This window comes from Microdochium trichocladiopsis, assembly GCF_020744255.1.
Source record: "Microdochium trichocladiopsis strain MPI-CAGE-CH-0230 chromosome Unknown B0I36scaffold_3, whole genome shotgun sequence".
Classification (NCBI taxonomy): domain Eukaryota; kingdom Fungi; phylum Ascomycota; class Sordariomycetes; order Xylariales; family Microdochiaceae; genus Microdochium; species Microdochium trichocladiopsis.
In genome coordinates, this window is record NW_025763546.1 from 2,902,038 (window position 1) to 2,920,298 (window position 18,261).

General features: G+C 57.2%; 7 protein-coding genes across 7 annotated transcripts; 3 read left to right on the plus strand and 4 right to left on the minus strand.

Moving 5' to 3' along the window:
* Positions 1-426: 426 nt before the first annotated feature.
* B0I36DRAFT_421266 (major facilitator superfamily domain-containing protein) lies at positions 427-2,640 on the plus strand (the record flags this gene model as incomplete). Its single annotated transcript, XM_046162177.1, has 7 exons — positions 427-616; positions 692-777; positions 854-938; positions 1,009-1,104; positions 1,245-1,404; positions 1,489-1,747; positions 1,865-2,640. The coding sequence occupies 7 exons, from the start codon at positions 427-429 to the stop codon at positions 2,453-2,455; spliced, it is 1,467 nt and encodes a 488-aa protein (XP_046015567.1). The 3' UTR covers positions 2,456-2,640.
* A 16-nt stretch (positions 2,641-2,656) lies between these two features.
* Positions 2,657-5,301, minus strand: B0I36DRAFT_382171 (uncharacterized protein). The gene is made up of 4 exons (XM_046160900.1): positions 5,145-5,301; positions 4,689-5,023; positions 4,165-4,574; positions 2,657-4,059 (listed from the first exon to the last, which is right to left on the minus strand). Exons 1-4 carry the CDS (start codon positions 5,195-5,197, stop codon positions 2,683-2,685), a joined length of 2,175 nt encoding a protein of 724 aa, XP_046015568.1. The 5' UTR covers positions 5,198-5,301; the 3' UTR covers positions 2,657-2,682.
* Positions 5,302-5,457: 156 nt separating this feature from the next.
* On the plus strand, positions 5,458-7,664 carry B0I36DRAFT_382172 (propionyl-CoA carboxylase-like protein; the record flags this gene model as incomplete). Its single annotated transcript, XM_046160901.1, has 3 exons — positions 5,458-6,062; positions 6,179-6,273; positions 6,360-7,664. The coding sequence occupies exons 1-3, from the start codon at positions 5,579-5,581 to the stop codon at positions 7,662-7,664; spliced, it is 1,884 nt and encodes a 627-aa protein (XP_046015569.1). The 5' UTR covers positions 5,458-5,578.
* Positions 7,665-8,235: 571 nt separating this feature from the next.
* Positions 8,236-11,635, minus strand: B0I36DRAFT_360833 (glycosyltransferase family 2 protein; the record flags this gene model as incomplete). Its single annotated transcript, XM_046158390.1, has 3 exons — positions 8,236-9,404; positions 9,469-11,156; positions 11,505-11,635. 3 exons carry the CDS (start codon positions 11,633-11,635, stop codon positions 8,236-8,238), a joined length of 2,988 nt encoding a protein of 995 aa, XP_046015570.1.
* Positions 11,636-12,101: 466 nt separating this feature from the next.
* On the minus strand, positions 12,102-14,471 carry B0I36DRAFT_318450 (P-loop containing nucleoside triphosphate hydrolase protein). The gene has a single exon (XM_046153285.1). It carries the CDS (start codon positions 14,368-14,370, stop codon positions 12,412-12,414), a length of 1,959 nt encoding a protein of 652 aa, XP_046015571.1. The 5' UTR covers positions 14,371-14,471; the 3' UTR covers positions 12,102-12,411.
* A 437-nt stretch (positions 14,472-14,908) lies between these two features.
* On the plus strand, positions 14,909-15,471 carry B0I36DRAFT_347243 (proteasome maturation factor UMP1-domain-containing protein; the record flags this gene model as incomplete). Its single annotated transcript, XM_046156548.1, has 2 exons — positions 14,909-14,911; positions 14,992-15,471. 2 exons carry the CDS (start codon positions 14,909-14,911, stop codon positions 15,469-15,471), a joined length of 483 nt encoding a protein of 160 aa, XP_046015572.1.
* A 991-nt stretch (positions 15,472-16,462) lies between these two features.
* On the minus strand, positions 16,463-17,266 carry B0I36DRAFT_360836 (uncharacterized protein; the record flags this gene model as incomplete). The annotated part of the gene is made up of 2 exons (XM_046158391.1): positions 16,463-16,608; positions 16,675-17,266. 2 exons carry the CDS (start codon positions 17,264-17,266, stop codon positions 16,463-16,465), a joined length of 738 nt encoding a protein of 245 aa, XP_046015573.1.
* Positions 17,267-18,261: the final 995 nt, after the last annotated feature.

Consider the following 18,261-nt stretch of genomic DNA (forward strand, 5'->3'; position numbering starts at 1 on the left):
GGGGTGGGGTAAGATACTACCCCTTCTGAGCGACTGACATGCGAGCCGGGATGTTCCCCACGGGGATGCAAGGCCCCCACGATCTCTGGCCATTCTGGTGTCTTGGCTCTGGATGTGCTCATTCGTCTCCTCTGAGGAGCTACATCCCAACACTGGTCCGTTGCCTCGTCCTGTGTTGCTCAATTCGTGTGACCTATGTGACGCTTGACTCGGTATTGCTACCCCTCAGTTTCGGCTGGCCCGTGCTGTGCCACATGGTCTACACAGCTCTTATACCTATAAATCCCCAAGGCCAGGTTCACACCTACCTGTAACGAGTCTCGTCTTCGTGATCAGAAGGCTTCCCTTTGTGACAAGCCTGAATACCCCTCTACCCTTCTTCGAAACTTGATACATCCTATACCTATACAACACGCCGGCAGCATCATGGCGATGCATACTCCAGCCAAGATCGAAGGAGGTCTCGAGCACGTCGAAAAGTCTGAGAAGACCCAAACCGGCGAGACGGCGATCGATTTGGCGGCGGAGAAGCAGCTGCTCCGGAAATGCGACTGGCACCTAATCCCGCCCCTGGTGGCCATCTACTTTCTTTCGTTTATGGACCGCACAAATATTGGTATGAAAGCCTGGCTACGACTACAATACTCCATTTGTCCTTGGGCACGAGTTTTTAACGCACAAAACACGCCAGGCAACGCGAGAATCCAGGGCATGACGGCCGACTTGAACATGCAAGGAGCTGATTACAATATTGCTCTCTTCGTGTTCTTCATCCCCGTGAGACTGCCCTGCCGACGCAACGCATACCTTGCAAACACTGTGAGGCTGACAGGATGCTGAACCGTCTATATAGTACATCATCTTCGAAGTACCGTCGAACTTGGTCATCAAACGAATCTCTCCATCACTGTGGCTAAGCTCAATCACGGTCTTGTGGGGTATGTGCTCGCGCTATTCAGGCTACACAGGGGTCAATCGTTAACACAGTTCTGGGCCTACTTGCGCCAGGCATCTCAACTATCGGCATGGGCTTCGTTAACAGCAACGGTGGTCTCATTGCGTGCAGGCTCCTGCTTGGCTTCTTTGAAGCTGGCATCGTGCCCGGTAAGTACTTGACACCTCCCCACACGGACTGCATAAGCGCTTTTATCACTTTGATTTGGCCTTCTTTCCCCCTAATGGCGAATCATGCCCACTACTCCTGGCTGTTTGACACGAGCTAATGTCGATGGGACGAGGCACAGGCTGTATCTACCTAATCTCAATGTACTATCAGCGTTACGAGGTACAGTGGCGCATGAGTCTCTTCTTCTGCGCCGCTATCCTCGCCGGTGCCTTCTCCGGCCTCCTCGCTTATGCCATTGGTAACATGCATGGCGTCGGCGGATATTCGTCATGGCGTTGGTGAGTTACTCTTTCCTCTTCCCTTGAAGGCTGCGCCCGGGGGGCCGTGTTCCTCGCGAGAGCGCAACTGCTGACTTTGTGCAGGATCTTTATCCTCGAGGGACTTCTTACCGTTGTCATCGGCATCGTCTGCAGGTGGTGGATTCCTGACTGGCCGGAGACGGCCGGGTTCCTCAGCGACAGTGAGAGGGCTATGCTCATTTCTCGGCTGGCTGCCGACTCTGGAGACGCGAAGATGGACCACCTGGACAAACGTGCCGCTCGCCGCGTCGCTAAAGACTGGAAGATCTACCTTGGCACAATTGCATACATGGGCATCGTCAACAACGGCTATGCTGGATCCGTAAGTTAGCCCTTCCTGTCCGCTCAGAAGTGTCGCCCATGGCCATCTTCAGAACCAGAAACATAGCAATGTGCCCGTTCTTCTTCTGTCTAGTGTGCTGACTTGGCATCTTTGCAGTTCTTTATCCCGACCATCCTGAACCAGATGGGCTTCAAGGCGGCCGACGCCCAGATCCGCACCATCCCCGTCTATGTCGTCGCGACGGTTCTCTGTCTTGGCTCGGCGTGGCTCGCCGACCGGCTTCGCCACCGCTTCGCCTTCACTCTGCTTGGTATTGCAGTGGCTACTGTAGGCTACATTCTGCTCCTGTGCCAGAACTCGCTGTCCGTCGGCGTGCGATACTTTGCCCTCTTCCTGATTGTCGGCGGTGGCTACATCACCCAGCCCGTCGTCCTCGGATGGCTGTCCAACACAATGTCTGGCCACTACAAGCGGTCGATCTCCGCCGCCGTCCAGGTCGGCGTCGGCAACGTCGGCGGGTTCGTCGCCTCCAACGTCTTCTTCGACAGGGAGGCCCCGCGCTACGTCACTGGGTACTCCGTCAGCCTGGGCATGATTGCCATTTGCGCAATCGCCTGCACCGCCTTGTACGTTTTGCTCTCAATGGAGAACAAGAAGCGGGATCGTGGCGAGAGAGACCACAGGCTCCAGGAGCCGGATGCACACAACCTCGGCGACGACCACCCTGACTGGCGTTACACTACTTAAGGCGGTTGGTAGGAATGGTAGATTTCCAACTTGCTCGTGTGGCCGATCTCTACGTGAGAGGCCACACCATCTTTAGTTATAGCAACAGTCCGCCAGCAGAGAAAATGCGCTTCCGGGCAGGAGCTCAGATGTACACTAGAATGATACCTCCTTCTAGTTGACACAATTTACGGAACACCAAGAGCGCATAACTAGACATTTGTGTTTGTGAACTCGATTTGTCTCTATCAAAGCTTTGGTTTCCCAGTGGTATCATTGTCACCATCCAGCGCCAGCTCGCAGACCAACAAACCCTCGCCAATCTCCTCCTCGTCCTCGGCCTCACAGACCCAGGTCACTGTCCCGGCTCGAGCGCTCCGCACCTCCAGCTCCATCTTCATCTGGCGGATGACGCAGACCACGTCGCCCTTGCTCACAACGTCGCCCTCGTCAACCAGCACCTCCACCAGCTTCCCCGAGAACGGCGCGACCACGTGTGCCGGGTCGCTGGGGTTCCCGCGGCGGTGGTTCTGTGCCAGCAGCGCTGTCGAGCTCGAGGTCGTCGACGACACGTGCATCGTGTAAGCTCTGGAGGAGCCGCCTGCGGCGTCGCTCAGGACGACGTCCGCGGATATGGACGCCGGGAACTCGTTGCGCAGGACGCGAGAGAGCTCGAGGTGATGTGTCGGCGCCGCCGAGACTTGTGGTGCATTCGTGACGGTGTTGGCCTTGTCGTTAGCATCTTGTTCTTCGTCGTTCCGGGGAAGCAGCGTGATGGACCACGCGTCGCCTTTGCGAAACAGCAAGGTGGTGTTGATGATGTTTGTCGTCGTCGTGGTGCCCGAGGCCTGGCCAGAGCCCCCGTCATTCCCTCCAACTCCAGTCCCGGTCCTCCTCGACATGGCCGCCTGCTTCTCTGCCATTGCACGGGTCAACTGCCTCCCTTCCTCCACGAGCCGGCCCTGATTCACCTCCAGCCACGTGGTGTCGCATCTGCCCAGCGAGAAATCCTCGGACGCCGCAATAGCCCGCAGGACGTCTAGATTCGTCTTGACACCCGTGATGTGCGTCTCCCTCAGCGCACGCCGTGCCTTGCGCACGACGTCCTCCCAGCTCGCGGCCGTGACGATGATCTTGGCCACTACGCTGTCAAAGTCGGACGTGACGAGCGTGTCGTGGCCCGAGACAATGTGCGTGTCCACTCGGATCCCGCTGCCCTGGGGGAACCGCGCTGACTGGATCCTGCCGATGCTCAGAGTCCAATTCGTGGTCGTCTCTTCGTCTTTGTTCTCGTCATGGGCCTTGCGGCCGCTGCCGTTACCGTTGCCGTTGATATCGTGATCCGTGATAGCTGGTAGCTCGATTTTCTCGGCTGTGAGGCGAAACTGGATTGAATGCAACGAGGGCACGGCTGCCTTGTTTGCTTGTGCATGAGGACTGAGGCCGACTTGTGCCAAGCTCGCCCCTTGGGATATGCGGAGCTGTATCGCCACAATGTCGACTGCACAGATGGATTCCGTGATTGTGTGTTCGACTTGCAGCCGCGGGTTGATCTCTAGGAAGAAGAACTCTTGCGTGTCCGGGTTGACGAGGAACTCGAACGTCCCCAGAGAGAAGTAGTGAGTCTTTAAGCGTTCCCCGGGCAGGATCAATGTCAGTTTATGTAGACCCCGCCAAAGAACAACACATGAGTGTGTCTGGCGTACATGACGGGAAACCTCGTGACTTACCTTTTCCGCCATTCGGACCGCACACTCAATCACCGTATCTACCAAGGCCCTGTCTGATATAGTGCTCGGCGCGAGCTCGACAATCTTTTGATACTTCCTCTGGATACTGCACTCCCGCTCCCAGAGGTGCGCCGCGCCGCCAGAGCCGTCCCCGACGATCTGCACCTCGACGTGCCGGAACCCGTCGATCGCGGCCTTCTCGCAGAACACCTGCCGCGAGGGGCTCTCCTGGACTGCGCGGCGGAGCAGGTGCTCGAGGTCCCGCAGCCGGCGGACGAGCCGGATTCCTCTCCCGCCGCCACCGTCCACGGCCTTGATCATGACGGGGAAGCCCGTCTTGCTGGCAAAAGCTTGCACCTCTGCTAACGATGAAGTCGAAGTTGACAGGGCCGGACAGACGGGGACGCCGCCTTTTGATTGATCAGTCACAAACGTGAGCTAGTCCGTCCTTTCACGCTGCAAGCAACACCCACACAGCTGACAGGCATACACATTCTGGGGATGGATGGGAAGAGAAGACTCACATTCCTCGGCCAGCCTCCTCGCCATCAGTTTGTCCCCGGTCCTCTCCAGCACTGCCCAGCCAGGCCCGACCACCACGACCTGAGCCTCTTGCCACATGCGCCGCGCGAACTCGGCTGACTCGCTCAGGAAGCCATACCCCGGGTGTACCGCGTCGACCTGGGCCTCTCTCGCCAGGTGGACCAGGTGGTCAATGTCCAGGTAAGACGCGGGTGACGGCAGCTCTATGGCCTGCGAGGCGTGGACGGCGTGGGTGGCGTCCCCGGGCGTATAGACGGCGATGGCGACAATGTCGAGCTCCCGTGCGGTGGCGAGGACGCGGGCTGCTATTTCGCCTCTATCGGTGTTGTGAAGAAAGGAGGGAATCCGTGAGTTAGCATTTGACGAGCATAGATCTAAAGGAAACCAGAATTTCGCTTGAAAGGCGAAGTGTTTTCACGAGAGAGCAACTTATTTACCTGTTCGCAACAAGCAGCCGATGAATCGGCCGTGCTGGAGGTCTTTGTGTCATGGTCGAAGAGAAATTAGTGAGGAATCAGAACCTCTAACTCGCCTCTTTGCTAGCTGTCGAATGACTTCCGTCAGATGAATCATGAGAAAGGCATCTCAACGGGCAGGCCCTCAGTGAACGTGCCCAAGATCCAGTTGAATGGGTCGTCGTTCCGCGAATGCGGAACCCCAGACCAGCACCCCCACAAACCAAAGATGGGGATGCGGGGGCGGGCCGAGGCAAGCGTGCTCTCTCCTTCTCCACACAGTCAGTCAACAGACTGGTCCGATTGGTCCCGTGGCAAGACGACATCGTGAAAGAATCCAAGGATATACAGCTTCTCACAGTCCTGGAAAGCAAGCAAACAGGGCGTGTGCGCGGAACAAGGAAAGGAGGACCAACATGGCTGGCGGCAAGAACGACAATGACAACTCGTCCTCAGGGTCGAGTGCCGTTGACGACAACAACGACGACAACAAAAGGAACAACACAGCTGCTGCACAGCGACTAGCTCAAGTTTCGCGACACATTGGTGGACCATCACCCAAGGAAGATGTCGAAACAGCGCCAATGCCACTGAGAGGAAGCAAGAGAAGAACCCGCCAGAGAGCCAAAGATGACCCGGCCCAGCTACCAGCCGACCACTCCGACATCCTCGGGCAGCTCGACACGCTGCGCAGGATGGCCGCTACGCCGGACCCGTCGCACCGAGGGTACGCGCGCCAGAAGCAGTCTGGCAAGCTGTGGGTGCGGGAGAGGGTCGACCAGCTGCTCGACCCGGGCAGCTTCGTCGAGGTGGGCAGTGTGAGCGGCGAGGTCGAGTGGGAGCAGACAGGGCCCACGTCGGAGCGGCCAGTCAAGTTCACGCCGTCGAACAATGTTCAAGGTACGAGTGTCTTTACAGCAAGGGGGGAAAAGGATGTGACTGGCGGATGAAGCACCAACAAGCATCTGCCAAGGGTTTACATGCTGACAAAGTGGACTTGTCGCGCTATATCACAGGCTTTGGCAAGCTCAATGGCCGCAAGATGCTCTTCACGGCCGACGACTTCTCCTTGCGTGCTGGACACGCAGATGGCGCCCTGGCAGCAAAGACTGTAAGCAAATATTATATACATAAACATCCTCTCTGGTGCTTGTCAGACGCAGGACACACAAAGACTGACCATCTCGCCCACCTCAGGTCTACATCGAAAAGCTCGCCCTGTCCCTCCAGCTCCCCATCATCAAACTAGTCGACGGCTCCTCGGGCGGCGGCTCCGTGACCACGATCCGGTCTTCAGGATGGTCGTACGTCCCGCCGATGGACTCGTTCGGCCACGTGGTGAAGCAGCTCAACGCGGGAATCCCTAACCTCGGCGCCGTCCTGGGTCCCGCGGTCGGCCTGGGCGCCGCGCGCGTGGTGGCATGCCACTTCTCCGTCATGGCCGCGGACGTCGGCTCCATGTTCAACGCGGGGCCAAAGGTGGTCGCGGGCGCCACGTTTGAGGAGGGCCTGACGCCGCGGGACCTGGGCGGGCCGGCCATGCACACCACCAACGGCAGCATCGACAACCTCGCCGCCAACGAGGCAGAGTGCTTCCAGCAGATCCGCACCGTGCTGGGCTACCTGCCCAACTCGGGCACCCAGATGCCGCCCGTCCTCGGCCCTCATCCTCCTCCCCATCACCACACGTCCGAGGAGGCGCCCATTGACCCGATCGACAGACTGTGCCCCGAGCTGCGCTCCATCATCCCGCGCAAGCGCTCGCGGATGTACGACGCGCGCCGGATCATCACGACCGTCGTCGACAAGGGCTCCTGGTTCGAGATCGGGGCTCTCTGGGGCACCACCGCGATCGTCGGGCTCGCCCGGCTGGGCGGGAAGCCCGTGGGCATCGTCTCGCTCGACTGCGAGGTCAACGCGGGGGCCCTGGACGCCGCAGGCTCGCGCAAGATCAACCGGCACCTGCGCTTCCTCGACATCTTCAACCTCCCCGCGGTCCAGTTCGCCGACGTGCCGGGCTACGCGGTCGGCACGGCCGCCGAGCGTGCCGCCACCATGCGCCACGGCGTCGACCTCGCCGCGATGTACTACACCACCACCATCCCCATCTTCTCCGTCATCGTGCGCAGGGTGTACGGCGTCGCGGGCGGGATCATGGTCGACTCGCGCGACCCGCATGCCCGCGTAGCCTGGCCCAGCGGCGAATGGGGCAGCCTGCCACTCGATGGGGGCATCGAGGTTGGCCACGCGCACGAGCTGAGGGAGATTGCGCGGACCGAGGGCGAGGAGGCCCGGAGGCAGAGGTACGCGCAGCTCGAGGACGAGTATCGGCGGCTGCAGAACCCCGTGCGCACGGCGAACCAGTTCGGCATCGAGGAGGTCATAGATCCCGCCGTCACGCGCAGGGTGCTCGCAGAGTGGGTGGCACACATGTACGAGGTCATCCTGCCACAGAGGGTGCAGCAGAGGATCGCAGGAGTACTGAGGCCGCAGTTTGTTTGAGTTGAGAAGGAGGTAAAGGAGAGGAGGGGGAAGGAAACTTGAAAGATTGAAAAAGGTTCACTGGATGAAGGCGCAACAGCACCAAGCTTAATTGCTCAAATCACCCTGCCAGCAAAAGCCAAGGCAAAACCTTGACGTGTACTCAGATACAAACAAGACATTGGCACCAGATACTCATCAAGGCCACATCACTACGAGGCGGCCGACAAAGACTGTCGTCAACGACGCATTATCACGAAGAAGTTACGCACCACGTCAAAACTAATTCCTAATCGTCAAACGACCTTCCATTGGGGTATAATCAAACCTAACGCCTATCTACCTTGGTCAAGCTGCGAGGTTGGCGCAGTCTTCGCGGAAACATCGTCTCCCACCATTCGTGCTCATTATCGTAACAGCCTCATCCAAATACATGAATCGTCGCTAATCCGCCAAGGAACTGGGCCGCCACCAAACCAGAAGACCGTAAATATGAATGACAAAACGCCTCTTGACATGATATCTAGATGATGACACACTTCGTCTCCACCAAAATGTGCCGACAGAGAGAAATCCCAGACATAAAGGCACATTACCGCTTGACACTACTTACCACGCTGCTCATTGTATCGCTCATCTTCTCGCCAAATCCACCGACCCATACGGGCACCTTCAGACTCATCTTGACTCTTCCTTCCACAATCATGGCGAAGAAATGCGTCGCGAGGAAGGTCAAGCTGCCCAGCGCACGGAACAGCGCAAGAGCAGCCACAGCCCACAGGATGAAAGTGACGTAGGCATTGTTGCCAACACTCTTGTCATGGTAGATCTCGCTCATCGCCATGGCCAGGATGGCATTGGCCATCATCCATACCACGACCATGTATGTTCGCACGCTCTTGTAATAGTCCTCTTGCATCTGAGCCTCCGAAGTGGGACTCTCGGGTACCTCGACGCGGTCACGGAGGTTCCGAAGCGCCTCATCATATCCGGAGTCGATGTCAAGTTGCTCAGAAGGCATCTCGAGCTCGACAGTGCCGCCACCCTTGCCGACAGCACCTCCAAGGTCTGTCTTGATGACATTGTCACCCTTGGTACCCCAAGTCACGTCGTGGGTGTTGCAGAAGGCGTACACCTGCAAAGTGCAGATGTAGCTAGGGAGCAGCAGGAAGTACTGCGCAGCACTGGTGATCATGTGCCACGGATCCATGTAGACAACAGACATGAGGAAGTACAGCCCCACTGTCGAGGTTATTGAGACAATGACGTTGGTGAACATGTTGTTGCCGAGCGTCATCTCGTCTTTGAGACTGGTGAATTGGCGGACCACCACGTAGATCGTCGCAAAAACCGTGTACACCGAGATGATAGAGTAGACGATCACACTGGCCAGGTACAGCTTGCGTGCACCCTGAGGTCGATTGCCGAGAGAGATGATGAATTGCATGGCCGTGAGCAGGACGCAGCTGTACCGGAGGATGATGAAGATGACATTGCCAATGCCGTGGCCAAAAGGGTCAACCAATGGATCTGCCAGACCGCCAGCAATGAAGAAGAATGTGAGGTAGAAGTTGGCCAGCGAGAAGTACGTGAACAACAGCTGGATGAACTGGTACACAAACTCGATGTGCAGCAGCACCTTGCGGGCGAGGGTATGATCAGTGGACCAAATTTGCCTGAAGTGCACCAAGGAGTACACAGCAGCGAAGAAGGCGCCGTTCAGCCAGCGACGACGCTGCGAGATGAACTCGGAGAGCGCGTCTAGATACGAGATTAGTACTTGTCTGCGAGGGGGAACGCAAAGAAAATAAATGAGTAGACTCACCGGGGACATCAGTCTCTCCTGTGCAGCTCTTGACATATTTCAAGACCCACCGCTCGCTGCGCTTGGCGACCAGCTCCCAGCAGAGAATACGATCTTCGGCGAGATACATGTTGGCTGTGAAGACATCCGCGTGCTGGCCGTGCAGGGTTTCTCCCTTGAAGTACTGGCTCAGCGGGCCGTGGCCAGTCTCATCGTTTTGTAGGGCGTGATACCGGTACGCGCTGAGGGCACCAGGCAGAACCGTAATGTAGCCGAAAACAGACTCCAGAGGCTTGTCGAGGATGTTTGACATCTTGTACTCGAAGTTTTGCGATGCCACAAGAGGGTTGAGTAGGTACGCACCAAACTTGCCCTTCATCGCCTTGATCTCACCACAAGCGCCTGCAACATTCGAATCGTTGTCAAAGGCCTTCCACAGGTGGTAAAGCGAGGTGCTTCCGGGCCGTGTTCCGACGTCGAGGAGGATGCAGACGTTGGGGTTGAGAGCTCTGCCAAAGGCGTTGAAGAACCAGCGATGGGAGTTCAGCTTGCGCTGATTGCGCTCTTTTAGGCAGAAGATCAACTGACATGGCACAATGCCCTTCTCAGCTCCCTTGAATTTGAGGTCCGAGTCGAGCGACACCTGTGTTGTGTACTCGTAGACGTGAGCCTGCACGGCTTTTGAGTTGACATAGTTCTTTGCGATTCCGTGCTGGTAAACGCCCATGGCAGCCAGGGCATCAAGTGTGCGAGGATGAATCTTCTCTCTGCCATCAGATACGATGCAGACGACAATTTTTTGCCAGCCGTTGTCGCCCCAGGTTCTGGACTTGTTGCGTGCGCAAAAGTGGCTGATGTTCTTCATGACTGCATGCATCGTGCGTGTAAAGCCAATCTCGTCTTCGTTGTACATTGTGACGCAAATGAAGATCTCTGTCTCTCTCGTGGTCTTGCCCACGTTCTGGCGAAGCTTGTAGCCGCGTTCGACAAAGTCATCCGGGTCACACGTGACAGCCGTGTACCGCATATGGGTGAACTCGACCTCGTCCCTGCGAGGCAAGAAGCTGTAAAGAATGGTCGGAATCTTGCACTCGAGAACTAGTTCGCCGTTGATGAGTTGCACCTCCTTCTTCGACATCTCGGGAGCGCGGACACCACGGCGTTCTTGCTTGCCGCTAGGCGCAGAGCCATAATGCTCAATCTTTTCCTCGTAGTCATCGGCGTTGGGATCCGCGCTAAGGGTTGCCTGAGAGTCGGATGCGTACGAGTGCAGGTGAGGCCGGTTGTCTGTCACATCGGAACCAAACACGTCGTCATTGTCGGGATCTAAGGGGATATTGACTGTCGCGTCGTCTGCTGTGTAAGAAGAGTCGCGGGCTGCGCCAGAGAACAGTGGTGCTGGAGGAAGCGGCCTTCGAGGGCTTCCGCCGTATCTGGAGGATGGAGTGCCCGGGCGAGGGCTACCGTTGAGGTCGGCTGGCTCGTACTGGACGTTGGACGCAGTGGGCCGGGAGAAGTCTGACAAGGACGCCGTGGACATGCGCGATGGTGTCCATGATCTAGTTGGTGACGAGGCGCCATCTCTGGATCTGAAAGGCTCGTAGGCCGAGTCGGGTCGTGCAATGTAGGGAGGGTCCATGAAAGAGGACTCTCGCGAGTGACCGGATCTCAAGGATGACTGGAATGATCTCTTGGGAGTTGGCCGGATACTATCGTCATTTGCTTGGTCATTAGTCTCTGTAGATTCAAATGTAACGTGGTGGCTTTCGGGTTTGAGGCCCTTCTTCTGATGTAGGCTTCTCCGTCTTGGGGAGACGCCTTCTGGAATTGAGGGCAGATGAAGAGGTTCGCGAGACTTGCGTCTATCCCAAGCCGAAGGAGACTTCCTCTGTAACTTTACAGTAGGCGTCCGATTTGCCAACGGCTTCCGGGCTGGCGACGTGGAGGCAACCGGCTTTGGTGGTGTCTCGACTGAGGTGCTTCCGGCTGGGACCGTCCTTGAAGGTTCGCCTGGGCAGATGAATGGTGAGGGTTCTGTAAACAGCGGGCGCACATACGGTCTGGTTTCTGGAATATGTTCCTCCATCGAGGTGAGTAGCCTGATGGCAGCGCCTTGGCTTGGGTAGCCATGGTCTGGCTCATCGTCGTATGGCGGTAGCGAGTAGTCAGGTGGACGGGAGCCGTCCATGATGTCCACAAGCCCGCTGATGGACGGAGACCAGTGTGAATGAGTTGTAAATGGATGATTTTGCTTCAAATGTGCTTGCACAAGGCTATACCGCCTTTTGATGCTCAAGCGGTGTGGGATGGGCACCTCGTACCACTCTCTGGAATATGTACGGTAGCAATCAAGGTGAGCGGGACGACGACTTATGATGAAGAGAAGGGCACCTAGATAGCTCGGGAGGCGGCAATCTAGGAAAGGCGCCAAAAGGACGTCTATAGCGGCACTGTCGGACACTTTGTCTTGGCTGACATGAAGCTGGGCTGTGCTGTGAGATTGTTTTGGCTGGGCAGCGCATTACGTAGGGTGGTTGTTGACCCAGCAACGCCTAGGAACCCCCCCCCCCCTTAGTTGTGTGAGACGAGATGCAGGTCCCCACGCCAGCGCAGCAGCCACTCGCACACCAGCATGCCCCTTGCGCGCTCTCCACCTCCCGTCCCTGCATTTTAGGCTTCCTGGCGGCGGAATTGCGTTCGCCGGTCGCCGGTTATTGTGGCAGCCTGGGGTGGACCTCGCGGCACAATCCACAATGAGGTCCATTGGGTCGCGAAAACACAACTCCAAGACCCGTTGTCGCAATGAAGCCGTAAAAGCATAGCTTGTTTGTTTATGCTGGTAGTACCGTATTGTGTGCTCGCGGATGACGACAACGACTGCCTCCGAGCAACAACTCGTGTTGTACAGGTGGCCAGCCGCTCCACATCGTATTTGTAACAGCTAGCCTGATACTCTGCACCCGCCTACTTCCCCATACTCCAAAGGTCGTTCCAGCTCTTCTCATCGGAGCTTAGAGGAGCTCTTGCTAAGCCGAAGCGCGCGGGATTGCTGGTGTTGGGCTCAGGTAGGCAGATCCATTCCCTGACACAATCCGGGATCTCCTCCCGGACGTGGCTGATGCAGATCAGCGCCTGGTCCTGCGTCAGACCTTCTATTCTGACGCTGCCAGTCTTCGATTCTTCACTCTCTACAATTGTTTCTGAGCCATCCTCGTTTGTAATGTAAGTCTTCCGTTGGCCATGCTCGAGGAAAAGCAGGCATCGGTTGCGGACCCCATCGTCCATGCCGCTGCATGCTTCGTCCAGCACGACAATGTCTGGGTTCTTGATGGTTGCGCGCAGGAACAAAGCTACTCGTTGAGCCGAGGATGGCAGCCCACCAAACATGAAGTCATCTGCCCACGCAAGACTGTCGCTCTTGGACGAGCCTGAGTAATTTGGGTTCAACTCGGGCTCGAACCATTGTAGTGCAGCTTCGACCTTACCACGAGCCTGCTCGTCTAGCTTGGCCTTGGTGCCAAAGGTGTCCGCCCAGGCATTCTCGATGACCCCTCTTATAGTCAAGCTGCGTGGCATGTACTGGTGAACCTCTGGGCTTGAGTGACCAATACGACGCTGGATGTCCCAGAACGTCAATGGCAATTCGCCGGACTCTGGCTCAGGTAGGCGGCTTCTCCCAAAGAGCTTGATGGGCAGTGAGTAGGTCTGGGGGTGATCAGAGCAGACAAGGGACACGATTGTTGTTTTACCGGAGCCGTTGGGTCCAAACACGCCCCATCGCGCACCACGTCTTATGGTCCATTGCAGACCTGGCCGCTCAACGCCATCAACCTGCTGGGTCCAGTTGCCCAAAACCACCTTGTCGCCGTATTGGACCTTACAACCGTTCATCTCGACAATTGGCTCGCCGATGACCCGAGAGCTGTCTGAGGCTGAACGTCTCGGCACATGCTGCCGATTGTGATCTGGGTCTTCCAGCAGGGCCGTCCCAGATATTCCTTTCTCGGTCAGAATCCTGCCCATATGCACAATATTATGCACAGGCATCGAGGGGTCCTCCTTGACGGTGGCATTTAAGACACCACGGCCATACTTTCTTAGGTCTTCCAACACGACATCCTTCTCGCCCATACTGCCCACTTGAAGGTCATTTCTAAGAAAGACAAGATGGGTGATCCAACTGGGGATAGGATCCTGGGGCCTCGCACTGAGGACAAGCCGTGGTGCTGCCTTGCTTGCCAGCTGATGCAGTAACGGACTTAGTCCAGCGACAGTCGGAGGGTCGAGGCCCATGAATGGCTCGTCCAACAGCAGCACTTCTGGGGATGTGAGGAGTGCCCGAGCGATCCTGGCTCTCCTTCCCTGGCCATTGCTCAGAAACATGACTGGAAGGTCCAGAAGCTGTGAGAGCTTAAGGTCTCTGACGATACGGTCGAATAATGCCGGGCCCAGAGTGTCCTCCTTTGTTTGGTGCAGAGGATTAAGTTCCATGTTTCCAGTGAGGAAGTCGCGAAGTGAAAAATCCGTTTCGAGCCTCTTGGACTCGTACCTTGCCGACATGTAGGTCGCCGTGGCTGACGTAGAGGCCAGGGTCTCGTTGTTGAAGCCCACATACTTGATTGCGTTGCTGGGCACCTTGAGGCGGCTCGGGACAGCATCGCTGGCCAGATATGGATAAGCCCTTGCTGTTGGAGGTGTGCAGAGGTTCTGACCACGAAGGATGTTGAGAAAGGTCGTCTTGCCGCTCAATGACGGGCCTATGACACACCAATGTGACGGCTTATCAGTGCCAGAAGGCAGAGAGAAGTTGAGGCCGGAGAAGAGGGCCGGATTGGACCGGCTCAAGCCTGAACTTGGATGGTGACGGTGGAAAGTGCCATTGACGATGTTGATCACCGGAAGGCGAGAGTGAGACGGCTTCATCGTGCCAATTGGGTCATGATACTTCTGAGGGACGATGGCGGCGTCGGTCGAAAATGTGTGCTGCAACCACGCGCCTCAATACAAAGTCGACTCGAGGTGGTTGTCCAAGATGTCATTCAAAATATCACCGGATATCGGACCAAGACAGACCTGGGGTCGATGTGAATCAGAAGTACTTCCAAGGTACCGGGGCCAGGCAAGAATCCATTGCAATCACCAAGTACAGTGTCGTACTCGCGCTCACTCCAACAGCTTGCACCAGGCCCACAAGTGGACCGAGGGGTTCCAATGGAGCTCCACGTCGACGAGTCGTCTCTGCAGCCTTGCGCCGCCACTTCAGCCAGCAGCGATGCTGCATCATCCCCACCAGAGCTCTGATCGTTGTCCATCATCCACCACGAACACGACCGCCACGACGACAACCAGCAAGACCCAGGTCTGACTTCATTTCTCGCCGAGCCTTCCCCTTAGTCAATCCCTCACAACGAACACCCACCAAGCCTACGCCAGGCCTAACATCCAGACACAAACCGCCAAGATGGTAAGAACCCAAGCCCAACCCATCACGATATCTTGCTCCCAAATCTAAGCTCTAACACGCCCCTCCTTCCCTGCACACAGTCGATGCGCATCGTCCCCGCGGCCGACCACACCAGTACCTTCACACACCTGCCCAACGGCGTCAACACATCAGCCCCCTCCGCCCCGGGCCTGCACGACACCCTGAGGCACGGCCTGGGTCCCGACCCCCAGTCCACCACGGGCGTCAGCGACCCCCCCGTGTCCCGCCACCCGCTCGAGTCGCGCCTCAAGGCGTGGGAGGCGACCCAGGAGTCCGTCCGGATGGAGTCGCTGCGCAAGACGTTCGGCATGGCCGAGCCGATCCGCCGCGGCATGGAGCTCAAGATCACGCGAGACGGCGAGTGGCGGCCCCTCGCGCTCGGCGGCTCGCGCGGCGCGGGCCCCACGGGCGCCAACGTCCACGAGGACATCCTCCGCGGGCGCGAGGCCTTTGTCGACTGGAACGACGTCTTCACGGGCGAGGAGCAGCGGGCGAGCGTGGGCGTGCACGAGGAGATGGAGAGGAAGCTCAAGATTTGAAACTTTTCTAGAGATGGTTCGTCATATGGGCGGTGACTCTTTCGACATATCAGAAGAGCGGGATGATAGCAAGTGCGGCTTGCAGCTCAGTGCCGGCTCGATGTCTTCAACACGGCTTATCACGAGTAGCAAGAGCTGTTCTGAGCTGCGTCAGCGAACGGAAAGCGGTCGATAGAGATAGAGCACAGCAAAACATCACCCATCCTCAAGCAGCCATCTAGACTGCCTAGATCAAACAAGTAGTGCACTAGAGGCTTTCATTATGCAAGGGCTTTTGCATGGTTGCTAGGCCTCAACTCGCAGTGTTGACCGCTTTGGTGCCATAACATCTGCTCAGGAGCGTGGGCGAGTAGTTATACCCCAATGAAGATCAGCCAAGAAGCAACAGACTTCAATCGATTGATCATGACGCTGAGGCCTACTTGCCCCATACAAACAGACGCTCTATGGAAAGTGGGAGGCCAAGCATGCCACATCCACGGTTGTTCTTGTCCCACTTAACGTCATGACCTGGCGGTACATACAAGGCAAAAGACGTCAAGCAAAATAACGTGACCTGATCATGAAAAGCCTCTTGAATAGTACTGTAGAAGGATCGACTGTTTCCCAACGCGACGTGCGGGAGGGCTTATTGATAGCTTATACACAAATGATGTCTCGTGTCTTTTTAGCCCATGGCGCCTCTTGCGCCCGCCACGCCCACTTCTGCTTTCTTCGCCTTCGACTTGCTGTCGTCGGGGCCTCCAATAGTGCATAGAGACCGCTCTGTCGTAGTATACCCAAACCCAAGCACGCCAACCCATGCCCGAAAACAGCAAGAAAATACAATGGAAATGATAACAAGACCCATATAGCAAGAAAAGATATGTTCTGCCTTCGAGCGTAGCCCACTCAACTTGGCAAGCACATTGCGTGCCGATGTGGCGGATACCTCCACTGGCTTCGCAAGGCCAAGGACATCAAAAAGAAGCGCGGTGCCGCTTGCAAACATCTATAAGATGACACAGCATCCGCTCCGAGCTCTTCCCTCTGTTGCGGAGTCCTTGACGCGCTTCGTGGCCTCTTCTTCGTCTATTATATCCTGGGGCTTGACGGTCATGTGCACGACATTGGTGACTGACATCTTGAAGCGTTGTTCTGTTGATCTCGTCAGTATTTGCCGTCCTGTATTGCATACTCATCATCGCGAATCGTTAGACTTACGATTCAAGGGCATCCTATCTTCCAAAAGCTTTCCAAAATAAACAAGACGAATGGCACTGGGCTCCCTTGGAGGCTGATCCCAATCGGGACGCCATTCTCTGAGGATGAGCTCCTTCAGAGTATAGACAGTAATGCTGGAGGGGTCTGGCCTGCCGTCTTCGCTGTTGCCAGTGATTGTGACATTGCGTTTGGTGAGATACTTTTCGTCGATGCGGAAGGGATGCCTGTTGCCGTTTGAGACAAGCACCAACATTATGTCGACCGCAAGATCTCCAGCGCTGACTGGGTCTGCTGGGTCAACCGGGTTGATGGCGAGGTCTGCGTCATCTGCATTGGCGGATGGCTTGGCCGGGGCAGTTGGCGCAGCGGTATCCTCTGCCGCCCCATCCGTCGTGGCTACAGGAGCTGCTGCGGCCTCGCCGGTCTGAACAGGCTCTGCCAGGACTGATGACGGTTCGCCATTGACCGGCTTCGGCGGGATGGTTGAGAGATTCTCCATTTCGACGTCGCCGGCAGGCTGCTGCACGGCGAGGGGGTTCTGCTTTGTGGCCGCGTCGGCAGTAGAGGCAGCCTGGGGTGATGTGTCGGACATGCTGGTAGAATGTGCTGAGAGATAAGGCGGTAAACCAGCGCTGACGTGAAGACGTGTCAAGCGCAAGTCAATGGGTGTTGGGACCGGGCCAAGCGGATGCCTGCGTCGCACACAGGCCGCAGGTGCTGAGACCGTGGGAGCGTCGAAGGCTGAAGTTGCTTGGCGAGAAGGAGTGGTTGGAAACGAGGCAGATCAAGGTCGGACGAAGGGGGAACCGGGTCGAGAATGGTGGCGCACACGCATAGATGGGGAATTCGACAGCGGGCGATGGTTGTCGGCGAGATGACTGGCGGGGATGCCCTGTAGGCGGTGATGAGGCCTGCGCGTGATGGGATGCAGACGCGAGAGGGAAGGAGGAGGCAGTTGGCGATGGCGGACGAGCGTGGAGCAGACAGAGAGGTGGTGGTGCTGTCCGGGTGGTCTGGGGAAACGGCGTGGATCGAGAGGGCCGGAGCCAGTTGGGCTGCACGCAAAGTGGGCTCGCTGCTCCTGCGGGCTGGGGGGGGCGTGCCGACTGGGAAGGTGCAAGTACGTGCTGGGCGCAGCGCCGCTCGGGGTGGTCGTGCCAAGCTCGCGCTGCTGCTGCTGCACCTCCTTTGTCGTCGGCAGGGCCGCACCGTGCAAGCAAGTTCAGGGACCTCAGGTACATCGACACCCACCAAGCGCAAGCGCGCCTCGCCCCCTTGTCTTTGCCTCGTTCTCCTCCACATATGACCCGGCCGAGAGCATGCTGCCGTGGGCCTTGGCCTCTTGGCACCGGGCGAGCGACATTGGTCCTCCTCTGCCGACTCCGCGTCGAGACCCATTTCACAAAGCGCTGCTCGCGACCGAAATATGTGCTGATGCCGCACAGGAGACCCGATGAGAGCATCCAGTGGCGTCTGGGGGTATCTACGGTGGTCGCGTGAGACATGCCAGGAGCCCTTCTGGCGTTCCATCGCAGAATGAATGCTCTTTGCAGCCCATGTAGTCCCACCATTTTTTTTATCTGAATC

Bases quoted from the DNA above. Each gene is read 5' to 3' on its own strand.
- B0I36DRAFT_382171 (XM_046160900.1), bottom strand. From the start codon at position 5,197: ATGACACAAAGACCTCCAGCACGGCCGATTCATCGGCTGCTTGTTGCG. The intron at 5,024-5,144 runs GTAAATAAGTTG...CAACACCGATAG, and splicing joins CGGCTGCTTGTTGCGAACAG to AGGCGAAATAGCAGCCCGCG. The intron at 4,575-4,688 runs GTGAGTCTTCTC...ATCAATCAAAAG, and splicing joins GAGGAGGCTGGCCGAGGAAT to GCGGCGTCCCCGTCTGTCCG.
- B0I36DRAFT_318450 (XM_046153285.1), bottom strand. From the start codon at position 14,370: ATGAAGCCGTCTCACTCTCGCCTTCCGGTGATCAACATCGTCAATGGC.